Source organism: Bubalus bubalis, chromosome 5 (genome assembly GCF_019923935.1).
Source record: "Bubalus bubalis isolate 160015118507 breed Murrah chromosome 5, NDDB_SH_1, whole genome shotgun sequence".
NCBI lineage: Eukaryota > Metazoa > Chordata > Mammalia > Artiodactyla > Bovidae > Bubalus > Bubalus bubalis.
The window spans coordinates 128,802,018-128,817,754 of NC_059161.1; the positions used below are offsets into that span (position 1 = coordinate 128,802,018).

Consider the following 15,737-nt stretch of genomic DNA (forward strand, 5'->3'; position numbering starts at 1 on the left):
CTCAAACTCATATCCATTGAATCAGTGATGCCATCCAACTGTCTCATCTTCTGTCATCCCCTTCTCCTCCCGCCTTCAATCTTTCCCAGCATCAGGGTCTTTTCAAATGAGTCAGTTCTTCACAACAGGTGGCCAAAGTATTGGACTTTCAGCTTCAGCATCAATCCTTCCAATGAATATTCAGGACTGATCTCCTTTAGGATGGATTTGTTGGATCTCCTTGCAGTCCAAGGGACTCTCAAGAGTCTTCTCCAACACCACAGTTCAAAAGCGTCAATTCTTCGGCGCTCAGCTTTCTTTATAGTCCAACTCTCACATCCATACATGACTACTGGAAAAACCATAGCTTTGACTAGACGGACCTTTGTTGGCAAAGTAATGTCTCTGCTTTTTAATATGCTGCCTAGGTTGGTCATAAATTTTCTTCCAAGGAGCAAGTGTCTTTTAATTTCCTGGCTGCAGTCACCATCTGCAGTGATTTTGGAGCCCCCCAAAAATAAAGTCTGCCACTGTTTCCACTGTTTCCCCATCTATTTGCCATGAAGTGATGGGACCAGATGCCATGATCTTAGTTTTCTGAATGGTGAGTTTTAAGCCAACTTTTTCACTCTCCTCTTTCACTTTCATCAAGAGGCTCTTTAGTTCTTCACTTTCTGCCATAAGGGTGGTGTCATTTGCATATCTGAGGTTATTGATATTTCTCCCTGCAATCTTGATTCCAGCTTGTGCTTCATCCAGCCCAGCATTTCTCATGATGTACTCTGCATATAATTTAAATAAGCAGGGTGACAATATACAGTCTTGACATACTCCTTTCCCTGTTTGGAACCAGTCTGTTGTTCCATGTTCAGTTCTAACTGTTGCCTCCTGACCTGCATACAAATTTCTCAAGAGGCACGTCAGGTGGTCTGGTATTCCCATCTCTTGCAGAATTTTCCAGTTTTTTGTGATCCACACAGTCAAAGGCTTTGGGGTAGTCAATAAAGCAGAAGTAGATGTTTCTCTGGAACTCTCTTGCTTTTTTGATGATCCAACAGATGTTGGCAACTTGATCTCTGATTCCTCTGCCTTTTCTAAATCCAGCTTGAACATGTGGAAGTTCACTGTTCACTTACTGTTAAAGCCTGGCTTGGAGAATTTTGAGCATTACTTTACTACCGTGTGAGATGAATGCAAGTGCGTGATAGTTTGAACATTCTTTGGCATTGCCTTTCTTTGGGATTGGAATGAAAACTGACCTTTTCCAGTCCTGTGGCCACTGCTGAGTTTTCCAAATTTGCTGGCATATTGAGTGCAGCACTTTCACAGCATCTTTTAAGATTTGAAACAGCTGAACTGGAAATCCATCACCTCCACTAGCTTTGTTCGTAGTGATGCTTCCTAAGGCCCACTTGATTTCACATCCAGGATATCTGACTCTAGGTAAGTGATCACACCATCGTAATTATCTGGGTCGTGAAGATCTTTTTTGTACAGTTCTTCTGTGTATTCTTGCCACCTCTTAATATCTTCTGCTTCTGTTAGGTCCATACCATTTCTGTCCTTTATCGAGCCCATCTTTGCATGAAATGTTCCCTTGATATCTGTAATTTTCTTGAAGAGATCTCTAGTCTTTCCCATTCTATTGTTTTCCTCTATTTCTTTGCATTGATCACTGAGGAAGGCTTTCTTATCTCTCCTTGCTATTCTTTGGAATTCTGCATTCAAATGGGTAGATCTTTCCTTTTCTCCTTTGCCTTTCGCTTCTCTTCTTTTCATAGCTATTTGTAAGGCCTCTTCAGACAACCGTTTTGCCTTTTGGCATTTCTTTCTCTTGGAGATGGTCTTGATCTCTGCCTCCTGTACAGCGTCACGAGCCTCCGTCCATAGTTCTGCAGGCACTCTGTCTATCAGGTCTAACCCAGTAGCACGTGGTTTTTCACACTGCTCACCATGCCTGATTCTGAAACTGAGATCTCGGGACTGCCTCCAGCTTGGTGTGGGCCTTCCCGTTGCTCATGCTGCTGGCCAAGCCTGAACATCACAGCCCCACCCCTTTGCTCCAGAGCAGAAGTGTGACAAACTCAGCACCACAGAGTCTGCCCAGGAAATAGGGCATGGTGCGGTCTGTGGCCCAGCAGAGAAGGCATGCCCAAACCTTGGCTAAAGAGGCTTCAGACTTTTAAAGGAGAGACAGGAAGCTCATGATTAATATAAAATGTATGCATTTCCTAAACATAGCTGAGGCCAACAAGCCTTGTCTAGGCACCGTCTCCTTGGCCACCAGGTTGTGGCCTCAGGTCCAGCCTTGGTCCTGGTCAAACTGCAAATACTCCTGGGAGAGGGCCCTTGTATCTGTCTTAAGACATTTGCCAGTAACATTCTAGCAAGAATGCCTGGGTTTCAATACCAGCTGCCTGACTGTAGGACCTTGGGAAATCACTTACGCTGTCTGTGCCTTTGTCTCGTCATCCATAAAATGGCAGTACAACTTCTGCTGTAACCATCAGACTTACTACAAGTACAATTGCTGCTCCTTTAAAGAACGTTAAATGTGCAGGAGGCCAGTCAATATCATGGTTAAGGGTAGACTCTGCGGTCAAGTAGAAGTCAGTTCAAACCCCACTCCTGCTGTTAACCTGCAGTCGACCTTGGGCAGAGCATACATCCTCTGAGCCTCTGTCCTCACACGTAAAGGTGTGAGTGGAAATCATTCTCTAGTGCATCGCATTGTTTTGAGGGTTCTTGGTGTCGATAAGTCACTAGCACAGAGCCTGGTGTACGCTGAGTCCTCATTAAAAGGTAGGGGTTACCACAGTGCAGGCTGGTGAGTGGAAGGAGTGGAGGTCTAGGAGGCAGAGGTGTGGGTCAGTGAGCCTGGGAACGGGGAGGCATGGGGAGGGCGGGGGCAGGGGATGTAATCGGGCCAGCTCCCCGCTGAGCAGAGAGCCGGCCCTCCTCCCCCACTCAGCCCGAGGTCGCAAAGGAGGCCTTGCCATGCGCAGGCAGAAGCCAGAGAGACACAGCTGTCAAAACACAGTGAAGGAGAGGTAGGCCTTCCAGCACTGGAGGGGGTATGGGAATGGGCCCCGACTAGGGCCCTCCACTGCAGTAAGCCAAGGACACACTGAGAGGCGGAAGGAGACATCCTCACACCTTCCTTCTCAGGAGGCTGCCGATGGGCCTGCCCCACCGGCCACATGCTTCCTCCCAGGGTCCCCGCCACCACGATGCCTCTGCTGAGAGAGCACTTGTGTCTTAGGGAACTACATTTCCCAGGCTCCCTTGCTGTCCCGTTGCCTGGAAGGCTGTTGGCCAATGGGAGGCCCCGATGGGGATCCGAAGGCCTGAGGAAGGGAGAAACCAGGGTATTTCTCCTTCTCTCTCCATGCTTCCAGGAACATCTCTGGCAGAGGCTTTGCCTTCCCTTGGTGGTTCTAACTCCCACTGGAAAGCCACTCCTTCCGTGATCCTGGGTTCTTCTGGGCAGCTCCAGTGTCTGGCCCTGGTAACACCAGCTCCCATTGTCCCGCCGCCCCTAAATTGGCAGCAGCTTCTTGCAGTTGCTAATCTCTGGGTGGTCTCACCATCCCCTGCTTCTTGTCTCAGCTCCTCTGCTATCTATGTGGCCAAGTCCCAGGATGAAATTACCCCAGTCCAAAAGACCTAAGAGGCCCTGTCTCCTGGCTGAGGTGGTAGCTGATGCTTGACGCGTACCCGTTATGTGCAGATATGTGTGAAACTGTTCTCACCTCACCTTAATGGGCGGGCACGTTCTCTGAACCAGGAAATGAGTCAGATTCAGGCCCATTTATTGCCAGATCCAAAGCCTGCATTCTTTCCTAGTGAAGAATGACACCAGGGAATTTGCACTGAAGTTCTCGCTGCATTTCTGTCTCGACACCACCATTCATCATACAGGTTATTTAATTCCTCTGAGCTTTAGTTTCCTCATCTGTAAAAGGCGGTACGTTATAGCACCTCCCTCCAAAGATCACTGTGAGATTTAAATGAGATTAATGCCAAGACAGTTGGGTGGCATCATCGACTCAATAGACATGAATCTGCACAAACGCTGGGAGATGGTGAAGGACAGGGAAGCCTGGCATGCTGCAGTCCATGGGGTCGCAAAGAGTCAGACACGACTGAGCGACTACACTGAACTGAATACTTCACGTGTTAGCTCTTTGAACAGTGCCTACCACATAACAGCTCAAGAATCCAGAGCTCTGGTTACCTTTACGGTCACTTGTATCATTCCTGCAACACCCAGACTCTGCTGACCTTCCTGTGTTGGGTGGAAGCATCAATGATGACAATTCAGTCAGTGGTGTCCGCATTGGCAAGTGTGGCTCTCAGGAACCCTTTGTGCGTTCAGTGAGCTCCCGTGAGGCACTTTTTCATGCCAGACACTGGGCTTTCTGTGGAGGACCCGGAGGACAAGACCTCATCCCTGCCCCCACACCCCAGAGAGGCCACAGGCCATGGGACAGGGATTATAATGGAAGGTGGCATGGGCACCATGAGCATGAAAGGTCCCAGGAGGAGCTAGTTTTTTCCTGTCACTGAGGGAATTGATCAGAGGCTTCCTGGAGGAGGTGGCATTTGAACTGTGCATACTCTGTTGGGAATACAAAGCAGGACGTAGCACCTAGGAGCACAGTTCAGCAGGCAGAACACCTGTTAGAAGCTTGAGTGAGTGGCCTTGGCTCACCCTTCACTCTTTCTGATCTCAGGACCCCCTCCCGTGACTTGCAGTCCCCAAGAGCGATGGAGCGGGATGGCTAAGAACACAAGTTCTGAGACCATCCTGCCCAGGCCCCTCGCCAGCTGGCACCGTAACCTTGCCCGGGACTCAGACTCCCTGTACGTGCATTTTTATCATCTGTAAAATGAGCGATAGACCATCCCGGCCTTTCAGAGTCAGTGGGAGAACTGAACAGTTTAATACTGGTCCAGCACTTGTTGCCCTCACTCTCAAATGGTACAGGAGAGGAGAATGCTCTCATGTCACCGGGTATCACGGGGTTTCTGAGCCCCTAACCGCCTGGTTCTCCTCTCTGCCCTTAGCCGCCACCTTCATGGAGCACTGGAAGCGGAAACAGATGCGGCTCAATTACCGCTGGGACCTCACAGGCTTCGAGGAGGAGGAGGTGAGTGGGCTTAGCAGGTGCGGCCTGTGTCCTCCCCCACCCCACCCCGTTCCTTTCAGGGGGCACCCACTAGGTCATAAAGTCCAGGCGAGGCTGCTCCCTGCCTGTTTCTCAGTTCGTGTCCCTGATGTCTGAATCCCCCGCGGTTGCCAGGGTGACTGCTCAGTGTCTGCTCTACTGTTTTAAATCTCCATGCTCACACGGACACACCACCCAGAAATGTGGTTGGGGACGCAGGCCAAGGCTCACCACACTGATCTCATCCAGTCTGGGGGCCACACCACGGGTCTGGGGAGGGGGTGGCTGCCACCCACGAGGTTGAGTCCCCAGAAGCGGCCATGAGCCTTCACCCTGGTGCCAAACCTGCGATCCCCAGAGCCAGCTGCCAGCCTGCAGTCAGGCATGGCCGAGATGTGAGGCTGATCCTTCACCAACAGAGGGAAGCCATGTGCTGGGCATCTTTGTGCGCCAGGAGAGGGGCATTCCGAGTTGAACAGCCACTGAGGTGGTGGGTGAACCCCCTTCCCCTGGGTTGCTCAGGAGATGCTTTGCTGCTGCTCCATCCTGAATTGCCAGCTCCAGCAGAATCCCTGTGGGATGAGAGGGAATAAAAAGGAACAAGATCCCCTGAACAGGAGAGCCGTTAGGTTTGGCCATGCTGACCGTGGCTTCGTGTTACGGAATCTTTTGCTCAGCTCTTTTAAAGAGAAACCACTCGTGCATTTTCATCGTAATGTGAAAGCCTCTTTCGTCATCTCTTTAAATATCCCTATTATTATATTATATATTAATATATCCCTATTATATATTGAACTTCCCTGTGGCTCAGACAGTAAAGCGTCTGTCTACAAGGCAGGAGACCCGGGTTCAATCCCTGGGTTGGGAAGATCCCCTGGAGAAGGAAATGGCAATCCACTCCAGTACTATTGCCTGGAAAATCTCATGGACGGAGGAGCCTGGTAGGTTACAGTCCATGGGGTCGCAAAGAGTTGGACACGACTGAGTGACTTCACTTCACATATATTAGGCCTCCTTGGTGGCTTAGATGGTAGAGAGTCTGCCTGCAGTGTGGGAGGCTCTGGTTCGATTCCTGGGTCAGGAAAATCCCTTGGAGAAGGAAATGGCAACCCACTCCAGTATCCTTTCCAGGAAAATTCCATGGACGGAGGAGCCTGGCAGGCTACAGTCCATGGGGTTGCAAAGAGTCAGACAAAACTGAGCGGCGTCACTGGTTATTATATGTCCCCACACACATGCTACCTCCAGGACTGAGTCGGCGGGTCGCTCTTCAGTCAGCTGTGTAGCTGTGTGGGTTCTGAGCTGACTGTACTGTCAACAGACATGGGCGCTAGTTTGCTGGAAGAGGCAACAGCTTCGTGGTGCCAAGATGACCTCCAGGACCAAGTTGTCCTGTTTCAGCATTGCCCTTGCTGTGTGACCTGGGGCAAGTTGCTTAACATTTCTGTGCCTCATGTCCTCACAAACAGGGGTGGAAGAGTAGAGTTTGAGGGGGTCTCAGTAGGTCAGCAGATCAGAGCACTTTGAGCGGGGTCCAGCAGCTATGAGTGCCCCCAGCTGGTCTCCCGCCTCCAGGTTCAACCTCTTCCGGCAGTGGGTCTCGTCATCCTGTTTCACAAATGGCGGGACCAAGGCTGATGCGACCAGAGAGACGTGTGTCTCCTTAGGTGCAGAGATAGGCATGGGACGGGTGCTCCATCCCCCATGGTGGGCCCCGGGTCAGCTGTCTGCCAGAGCAGATTCAATAGATTCAAATAGGGTTGGTGTCATCTTACTACTTTGGAATAGACTGAGAATGTCCTTTTCATGATGTCCTTGGGGTTGGGACAGTTCAACCTGTTGGGAACCTGTCCCATGAAGTCTTCACCCTGATGACTCAGGCACTAGTGGGGTAGTGATAAGAGCACTGGACGTGGGCCCCGGGGGGCGTGAATGAGTCCCCGAGAGTGAGCCCCCCACACTGGGTAGGGCCTCTTCTGGGGCTGGTCACCTGAGACAGAGGGCTAGCCCCTCCATGACATGAACCCCAGGTGTCTGCTCTCGGAGCAGAAGGAAGCCTGTGCCCAGCCATCTGGCCTGAGTCTCCTCCCCTGAGTCTAAGACAGTTCAGCCCAGCACATGGTCAGGAATCACCTAGAACGTTCCACCTGCAGAAACAGCAGCACACGCAGTCAGCCTCGGGCAGCATCAGCCTTTGGCGAGCTCTCCTTGCCCACCCATGTCCCTTTGCCTTCACCCCAGTTTTTTAAGAATATCACCTCTAAGAGGACTTTTTTCTTTAAAAAAAAAAACAAAACACAAGTAATGAAATCTTTTTGTTTTTGTTTTACATTTCTGGTTCCCGGAAGGAGGCTGTCAAGGTTTGGAATTTTTTGTCACTCGTCTGTCTCCTGGGAGAGGGACCTTCTGGCACACCTGCTCTGTCCGTTTCTGCTGAGCGGTTCCCCACACCTCTTCCACGGCGGGCAGGGGTCTCCGCTTCCTCCCCCACCTCCGGGTCTCTCTTAACCCCCGTTCTTCTGTTCCAGTGCCCTTCGCTGATCTGCTCTGGGCTCCCCTGAGGCCCGGCGCCTCTGGTCTGCCCACGCTTGCTGACACTTAACCGCCGTCTCTTCCGACCCCGTGGCTCCTGATGGGATGTCCCCAGGGGCCAGTTCACGGCTGGGTGTTCAGAGTGGGCTGCAGGACAGGCTGCAGCCCGGCGCAGACTGACCCGCCTCCAAGACCATGGAGCCTGACTCTGTGGCCTTCCCAGTGGGCTGGGCTTCCCAACAAGGGGGAGAGACCCGGATGAACCTCATGCAGGGAGTTCTGAGTGGGAAATGGTACAAACAGCCAGCTAGGAACTGGCCCCAGTGGGTACCCCGAGGGAATGCCAGGGGTGAATTTGCCACATGTGCTCCTGTTAAGGGTCTCAGACTCGCAGTTCACAAGACTCCTCGCTGACTTGGTTTCTTTCACAGGACCATCCCAGAGCTGAATATGAAGCCCGAGTTCTGGAGAAGTCTCTTAGGAAAGAATCCAAAAACAAAGAGGTACGGTGGCCGCTGCCAGTTGGCTTTCCCAGCAGTCAAACGTTGTCTGTCCATCAACATTACAGGCCAGGAGTCAGCACATGCTGTGTAGATGGAGGGGGCGGCCCCCAGATAGGGGGGAGAGAGTAAATGTTTAGACCCTCCCAACCTCTTTCATAGCGACTCTGCCATTGTAGGAGGAGAATGACCATAGACAACAGGTGAAATGTGTCTGGCCGTGTTCCAATAAAACTTTATTTATAAAAACAGGCAGGGGCTGTGGGGACATTTGTCACACCCTGCCAGAGGTCAGCCTCCCCCTTCTGTCCTGAGGGTGACCTCAAACCTCAGCCAACACCTCACCATGATGAAAACCAAGTGGTTTTGCAGCTTTTCTTGCTCTGGATGGTCGTGTCCAACCCTCGTGCTTTGCACTGACTGATGGATGGAAGGGTTTTCCCCATCAGGGCCCCTAAGTGGATGGCCAGTTCCTTGCCTTACGCATAGAGGATGAGAATGAGAAAGAGAGGTGTTTTTGTGGTCCTCTTGAGGCCGCCACCTTTTCTCAATCTGTCATAAGCGCCTCCCTTCTCCCCGGAACCTCTCGGTAAATTGCAGCCATGTTCACAGGCACATTCTCACAACCCTCTAGGGATGCTCAGTTATTTTTTTATTGGAGGTTTTTTATTATATGACATGGGGCAAGAGTCCCCAGGCCCTTGTCAACCTCTCTCTGAGGCTGGAAGGTCAGTCGTTGCAGGGACGGGAACAAGGGCAGAGTGGTCTTTCCAGATCCTGGTGTTCCTTGGCCTCTGGGAGCAACCAGTGAAAACCCCTGCCTTTGTCTTTTCTTGCCGTTGTGTTCCGTGGACAGAGTCTGCTGGCCAGGGGTCCCAGTTACCACAATCCCCCCGTAGGGGGTGGGCAAAGTGGGTGCAGCAGAACCCCTCCTCAGACCCCAGTTCCCATAGCACAGAGAGAGCCCAGCTCAGCCCCCCGCAGCCAGAAAGTGGGCGCACGTCCTTGAACTCCAGGAGGGACCGCGGGTGCAGAGGAAATAACCACAAAAGCGTGAGCCTTCACCATGATGAGGAGACCGTCTTTTCATTTAACCCATTGGAACGTCTGCCCATCGCGTGCCCATTGCCTTTGGAGCAGCCGCCCTGTGCCTTTGCCCCCACGGCTCCGTCAGTGCCCTCTCCCCAGACTGTGGCTCCCCTTCTAAAGGGAGAGGCATGGGTGCTGCTGCTCTGAAGCCCCCAGGCCCCTGCTGAGGGCCACCATGCCCAACCTGAGGTGTGCCATCTGCACCCCCAGGCAGCCCACCCCACAGTTGGGGTAGCCCCACTAGGCGGCCCCTCCTAGTGTGAGCGAGGATGAGGTTGCACCCCTTCCTAAGGGAAAAGGGGCTCAGTGGCCTGTGTCACATCCACTGAAGTCAGGGGCTCCCCCAAACCCAAGCTCTGCACCGTGCCGGGAACACCGCCCAGATTCCCCGTCACCCAGCTCCTTGGCTTAGACCCGAGCTCTCTGACCACAAGAGCAGCAAAGGTAGGGGTTCATTTTCACCGGCCTCCGATGGTGACCTCAGGCCCTGAAGGCCTCCAGGGGGCCACACCCTTGATTTTTTCCCACCGTTTCACTGTCTCCCAACTTTATGGTTTTAATTTTTGTCCTGGCTATGGCACCAAATTCGTTTAGGGGGAAAATAAGAGATCCCCCCTTTCATGGGTGTTAGGATGCTGAGTGTGGCTTCCTGCACGTTGGTGTCAAATGCGCAGGGTAACCCGCATCTGCATAAGACGCACCATCTGAACTATGGCTGCCGTCTGGCAAGGGGGCCCCACGGAACCCGCCAAGCTTCCAGGCTGTTTCCATTACCTCATTGCAGCCTCTCTTTTAGAATGGGCTTCCCAGGTGGCACTAGTGGGAGAGAACCCACCTGTCAATGCAGATGAGGGTTCGATCCCTGTCTTGGGAAAATCCCCTGGAGGAGGACACGGCAATCCACTCTAGTGTTCTTGCCTGGAGAAGCCTTTGGACGGAGGAGCCTGGCGGGCTACGGTCCATAGGGTCACAGAGTGGGTCATGACTGAAGTGACTTAGCATGCACGCGCTCTTTTAAAATGTGGGTCTCTGCTGTCTCCGATGGGTTTAAGATGCCCAGAGCCTGACTCAGCCCCAGCAGCCGCACAGCCAGGGAGGCGCTGGCTTCCCCAGGGGGCGACGGGCGCCTGGGCCGCGGTCTCACCCCACGGTGCTCTCTTGTTCCCTCCACCCGCCCCAGAAGCGCCGGCACCTTCCGGAGGAGCCCACAAACAAGTGGAGGCAGAGGGTTAAGACCGCCATGGCGGGGGTGAAATTGGTACATGTCGTGTCATCGGGCGTCGTGCGTCTTCAGTGTGTGCAGATGAACCAAAGTTCATTGTCTCCTCAGCCGACTCTTGACTGCTGTATTACCGTGTTAACATCCACATCCACGCTCCTTTGCCTTCCTCCGCACCCTCGGGCTGTGACGTGTCGAGGTGTCTCTGCATGCCCACCGTGGGGTCGTGGGCGGGAGCTCGGCTGTCTCTGGGGCTTGTGAACCGTGCCTGCCACAGCTGCCTGCCAGCGGTCCCTGGTCTCATTAACATGCATGCCACCCTCCCTGGAATGCGTGGCCTCGGGGGTCAGACCTGCCAGCATTCTTTGACCTCATCCATGCATTTTTTATTTTTTTTGGCCTTAAAGATCCACCCCATTCTAGAAACATCCCAGGTTAGTGACAAGCATCTGCTTCAGTCCCTCCAGGCCCTGCAGTCCCCGCGCCAGAGCCTCTGGGGCCGTGTCCCCACCGACCACCGCTGCTGTGTGGCGGGCAGCGTGTGAACTCCTAGTGCTGGTGTCTTGTCTCAACTTGCTCTGCAAAGGAAAATAACTATTATGGTCTGGGTGGCGGAGGAAAATAGCTTAGATCTTCTCGCCGTGCAGATGAGACTTTCATCCAGGAGACGGAGGCCGGGCTCCTCCCAGATGGGGGTGGCTGGGGGGGTCTGAGCGTCTCATTTAGAAAAGCCTCTGGCGCCATCACGCCTTGTACAGAGAAGACTCACATTTGTAGACAACTATTATTCCTGTCATTTCATAGCATCCTTTCATCAGGGATAAAGCCTGGATGTTTGCATTCATTCATCACCTGCAGGGGTTTTGTGTTTTCCCACCGTGTTTCTGTGGTCCACGTTGTTCACGCCCACACACACACACGTGCGCGTGCACACACACACCTGTCCACCAGGATGGTCCCCACTGCTGACCCAGCCCTGTTTCGTGTTGTAGACAGACAAGGTGAAGCTGACCTGGAGAGACCGGTTCCCTGCCTACTTCACCAATTTGGTGTCTATCATCTTCATGGTGAGTCCCGGGAGGCCGAGGGGGCCGTGTACCAAGGCAGGCGGCATTTACCTGGATGGGGTCAGCCGTCCATGTGGCAGTTGTCTTCATCCCAGGCCAGGCAGGGGTGGGGGGATTCCACCCTAAAATGGGAAGGGGCCAGGGTTCTGTAGTGACCCCTGGGGGCTCTCTACACCTGGGGGATGGTCCCTGACACACATCTTTTGTTCTGAGAGTGACACATGTAGGTAACTTGTCATTCACACCCAGGAGTTGACAGGTATTATTTAAGACAAAACAGCGGGGGTTTTAAAGAAGGCCACGAAATGAATAACACAGAGACAGGACAAGAGTCAGGACGGGTCTGTGATGCTGGATTCATCCAGACCCTGTGGGTTTGAATAAATCAGCGACACCACGGCTGGCTGTCTTGGAGGTTTTAACACCCAGATGATTGGGCCGCATCCCTGGAAGGCCTCAGCCCATGCTCCCCAACAGTCAGCGCCAGCTGCGGTCACTGTAGAAATGACCATCCCCTCATCCAGCCCTGGAACTTTAGGTTAGGGTCTTAGCCCCAGACTTTGTGGGGGGCCCTTATGGCCCCTGTGGACTGAGGGTTGGGCTGTGCCCAGTGGCCTGAGGGGCTCACACCTGCCTGTCCCCCCACCTGCTGGCGAGGACACAGAGGCCGGAGGTCTCACCCTCTCCGCAGGCCATATGCCAGGCTGGCCATCCACCCTGAGGCTCTAGCTGTTCTCCATGAACTTGGAGACATGCAGATGGGCTTGTTTTTCCATTGGGTGTCGGGGGCGGCAGCTGAGGCCCTAAGCTGAGTAGTCGGAAGCAGAGTGAGGACTCCGCTTCCTCTCACGATCTTGCACACGGTTAAGAAGAACATCGCCGATATAAAGAAATCCCTAGTGGGGACCCCCAGGACCGTGCAGCCACTGGGGGGAGGGCTCCTGGGTCTGTAGATGACTCCAGTGGCTGTGGGCCCAGCCCTGGGACACATGTCCCAGGCACACATGAGTGGCGCTGAGGGGCAACCTCGGGCAATGTGGGCCCCGCCCACAGCATCACCAGAGCTCCCCAGCAGAGGATGGGGTACAGGAAATGGGACTCAGGCGCCAAGGTTCAGTCCCTCCTGGCAGAGAAGAATCAGAAGGTCCAGCACAGGGATGGAGGAGGTGGGAGGCTGTGGGCCCTTCTGCACAACGGCAAGTTTGGACAGGAGCCCTCAGGTTACATGTCACTTCTGTGAATAGTCTTCAGGGAGTTTTGAGTTTCTCACATAAGAATCAAGGTGCAGGCAATGGAGGGCTGGTCCAGCACTTTCATGATTCCAGCAGGCACTGACTTCTCTGGTCTGTGCCTGTATCCTCTTGGTCACAACATGGCTGCTCCACCTCCAACATCACCTCCACCTTCCAGGCAGGAGAAAGGGGAAGGAGATGGATGCCAGTGGAGGCAGCCCCTCTTTGAAAGTGCTTTCCCACAGGGCCTGCCCACACCTCTGCTTGCATTATGCTGGCCAGCCCTGTCTGCACAGACTGGGAAATGGGCACAGTGTTCTTCCCAGCAAAGGCAGGATAGTGGGGCAGGAACCAGCAGACCTTGAGGGACTGCGGTCCCCGTCACAGATGAATCAGTCTTGTCCTGAACACAGGAGCTTCATTCTCTGAACAAATAGCAGCTGAGCACCTACCAGGTGCCCCCATGCTCCTGGTCCTGAAGGTGCCCATGTGAACACTGCATCGAAACCCCGGCCCTGAGGCCCTTTCCTTCCAGAGTGGGCATTGCACCCAGGGTGGTCATGGGGGGGCACCAGCAGGGAAAGGGGGCACCTTGCTGAGTCTCTGCAGGCCCAGTGCCCCGTCTACACCTACACATAAGGCAGAAGGGGCGTCTCCAAGCCCAGGGTGATGCCTTCCCCTGGGGTGGGGTGGGGCCTCTTGGCAGGGGCACGGGAGTTTCCCAGGAAAGCCCTCATTCCGGGAGCTGGCAGAAGTGGTACCCACACCTCACCACAGTGCAGCCCGTTCTTCGGGGTGTGGTGTGGGGCGCAGACGTTCCCTGGGAGGGTGTGGTCGCCATTCAGTCGCCCACAGGCGTGGGCAGCAGCGGAGTCACCAGCCGGAAGTTTAAAATAGGAGCGCCCTGAGATCCCCATCACTGCGGCCTTCCTCTGGGGTGACGCAGGCAGAGCCCTGCCAAGCTGCATCCTGGAGGCACACAGCACAGCCCCTGCCCTCCAGGGCCGTCCCGGGAGCTGCGAGGGGCCGTCTGGGCAAGGGCAGGTCCCCTGCACACCCCCCATGAAGGTGACCTCTGTGAGACGCAGGAACCAGGGCACACAGAGGGCATGGCGAGTCGGGCTGGGGTGACGGCCCTGCACAGCCACCCTCCACCCTCAGGGCCACCTCAGGACTGCAATCCTCAGTTGTCCTCACCCTTAGGTCAGGACAGGGTGCGGACAGGGTCTTCCCAGGTGAGTCAGGGCTTTTGAGGGTAAGGAAGAGGAGCCCAGGCAGGCAGGCAGACAGCTCCACGCAGAACAGACACATCATCCTAGCCAGTGCCCACCCCTGTCTCTCAAGCAGCCGCCAGTCCAAGCTTTAGGGAACGTTCTGGGGCAACGGTGGGTTTGGGAAGACGGGGGATGAACTGGAGGGGTGTGGGGGTCTCCTGGGGAGATCAGGAGAAGGGACCCCATCCATCTGACCCGGGCAGGCCTGCAGCAGTGCCGGGGAGGCCAGACCACCACATGCCCCACCTGCCTCCCACAACAGCATCGAGAGCATCGCTGCTTCCGCTCAGGGCCACCCAGGCTGGGGGCGAAGTCCACCCCAGAGTCAGCCTGCCAACGCACAAGCCAGTTACTGGGGTTTCAGCCGTCCTGTGTCCTGTTGGGGACAGTGGGCAAGGCAGTCATGGCTCTCACAGCAGGCAGCCACAGAGCCACGCACTCCAGGCTTGGTGGACCCGCCAGGAAAGCCCCAGCTCGTGTGCTGGGTGACCCGGCCTGGTTATCCAACCTCTTTGAACATCAGTCTCCTCTTCTAGAAAACAGAATCTGGCCCCTCACTCATCTGTGACATTAACACCGGTAAAGCCCCTGGCATCTGGTGGGTGACAAGAAACGCCTGTCATTGTTTTGAAGCTGAAGCGCTCCCAGGTCGGGGACAGCAGGGCCCAGGGAGCCGGAGGGTGTGGTCCAGCCGACGGTGTCCCCTCCTCCCCCCACAGATTGCCGTGACCTTTGCCATTGTCCTCGGCGTCATCATCTACAGAATCTCCACGGCCGCCGCCTTGGCCATGAACTCCTCCCCGTCCGTGCGGTCCAACATCCGGGTCACGGTCACGGCCACCGCGGTTATCATCAACCTGGTGGTCATCATCCTCCTGGACGAGGTGTACGGCTGCATAGCCAGATGGCTCACCAAGATAGGTGAGTGCCCCAGCCGAGCCCCGGAGCCAGGCGGCTGCATGTCGCCTGCCATGGGGCCCTGGGCTGGTTGCTCAGCCCCTCTGACGGCCGAGTGAAGTGACCTGCCTGGACCGGGGCAGTGGCTCAGCAGCTTGCATCTCACTCCCTCTAGAGGTTCCAAAGACGGAGAAGAGCTTCGAGGAGAGGCTGATCTTCAAGGCTTTCCTGCTCAAGTTCGTCAACTCCTACACACCCATCTTCTACGTGGCTTTCTTCAAAGGCCGGTAGGGGCTGCTTTGGTGACTCAGACACACCGCCTTCCCCAGCTTGCACCTCCCCGTCCAATAGAAGGCTTCCCGCCCCCGTCTCCCCACAGGCAGGAGGCACCCAGGCCCAAGGCAGAGCAGTCAGTGAGCTCCAGCTGCTGCTGCGGACGGGCAGAGGCCTGGCTCCTGCGGGGCCCCCAGGGGCAGGGACCCTGGGGAGAGGGACCCCAGGCGCTGGGGACTCCAGACAGCAGGGGCTCCAGGCAGCCAGTTCCAGGGGCTCCCACACCGGGGAGGTGAGGGCTGCCAGAGAAGGTATGAAAGGGCAGCTGCTGGTGTTCTGGGCCAGTGGTGGAGTGAACCCCACACCCTGACCCTCTGGAGCTGTCCTGGATTTCTAGGGGCCTGTGGCCCACCCACCACAACTTCCCACTGTCCCCGCCCCCGCCAGGGCCTGGCCGGTAAGATCCCAGAACCCCTCCCAGAGTCTCCATCCTCAGCATCATGC

General features: G+C 55.0%; 1 protein-coding gene across 8 annotated transcripts in view; it reads left to right on the forward strand.

Moving 5' to 3' along the window:
* The window catches only part of ANO1 (anoctamin 1), a 188,311-nt gene that overhangs the window by 148,924 nt on the left and 23,650 nt on the right, over nucleotides 1-15,737 (forward strand). For 6 of the 8 annotated variants that reach the window (XM_044943801.2, XM_044943800.2, XM_044943802.2 and 3 more), the window contains 7 exons: nucleotides 5,050-5,132; nucleotides 7,499-7,510; nucleotides 8,114-8,185; nucleotides 10,452-10,529; nucleotides 11,483-11,557; nucleotides 14,783-14,984; nucleotides 15,136-15,247. In XM_044943801.2, the coding sequence (XP_044799736.2) occupies nucleotides 5,050-5,132; nucleotides 7,499-7,510; nucleotides 8,114-8,185; nucleotides 10,452-10,529; nucleotides 11,483-11,557; nucleotides 14,783-14,984; nucleotides 15,136-15,247 (634 nt within the window). The remainder of the gene's footprint in view (nucleotides 1-5,049; nucleotides 5,133-7,498; nucleotides 7,511-8,113; nucleotides 8,186-10,451; nucleotides 10,530-11,482; nucleotides 11,558-14,782; nucleotides 14,985-15,135; nucleotides 15,248-15,737) is intronic. The other 2 variants (XM_044943803.2, XM_044943805.2) reach the window with 1 other exon arrangement.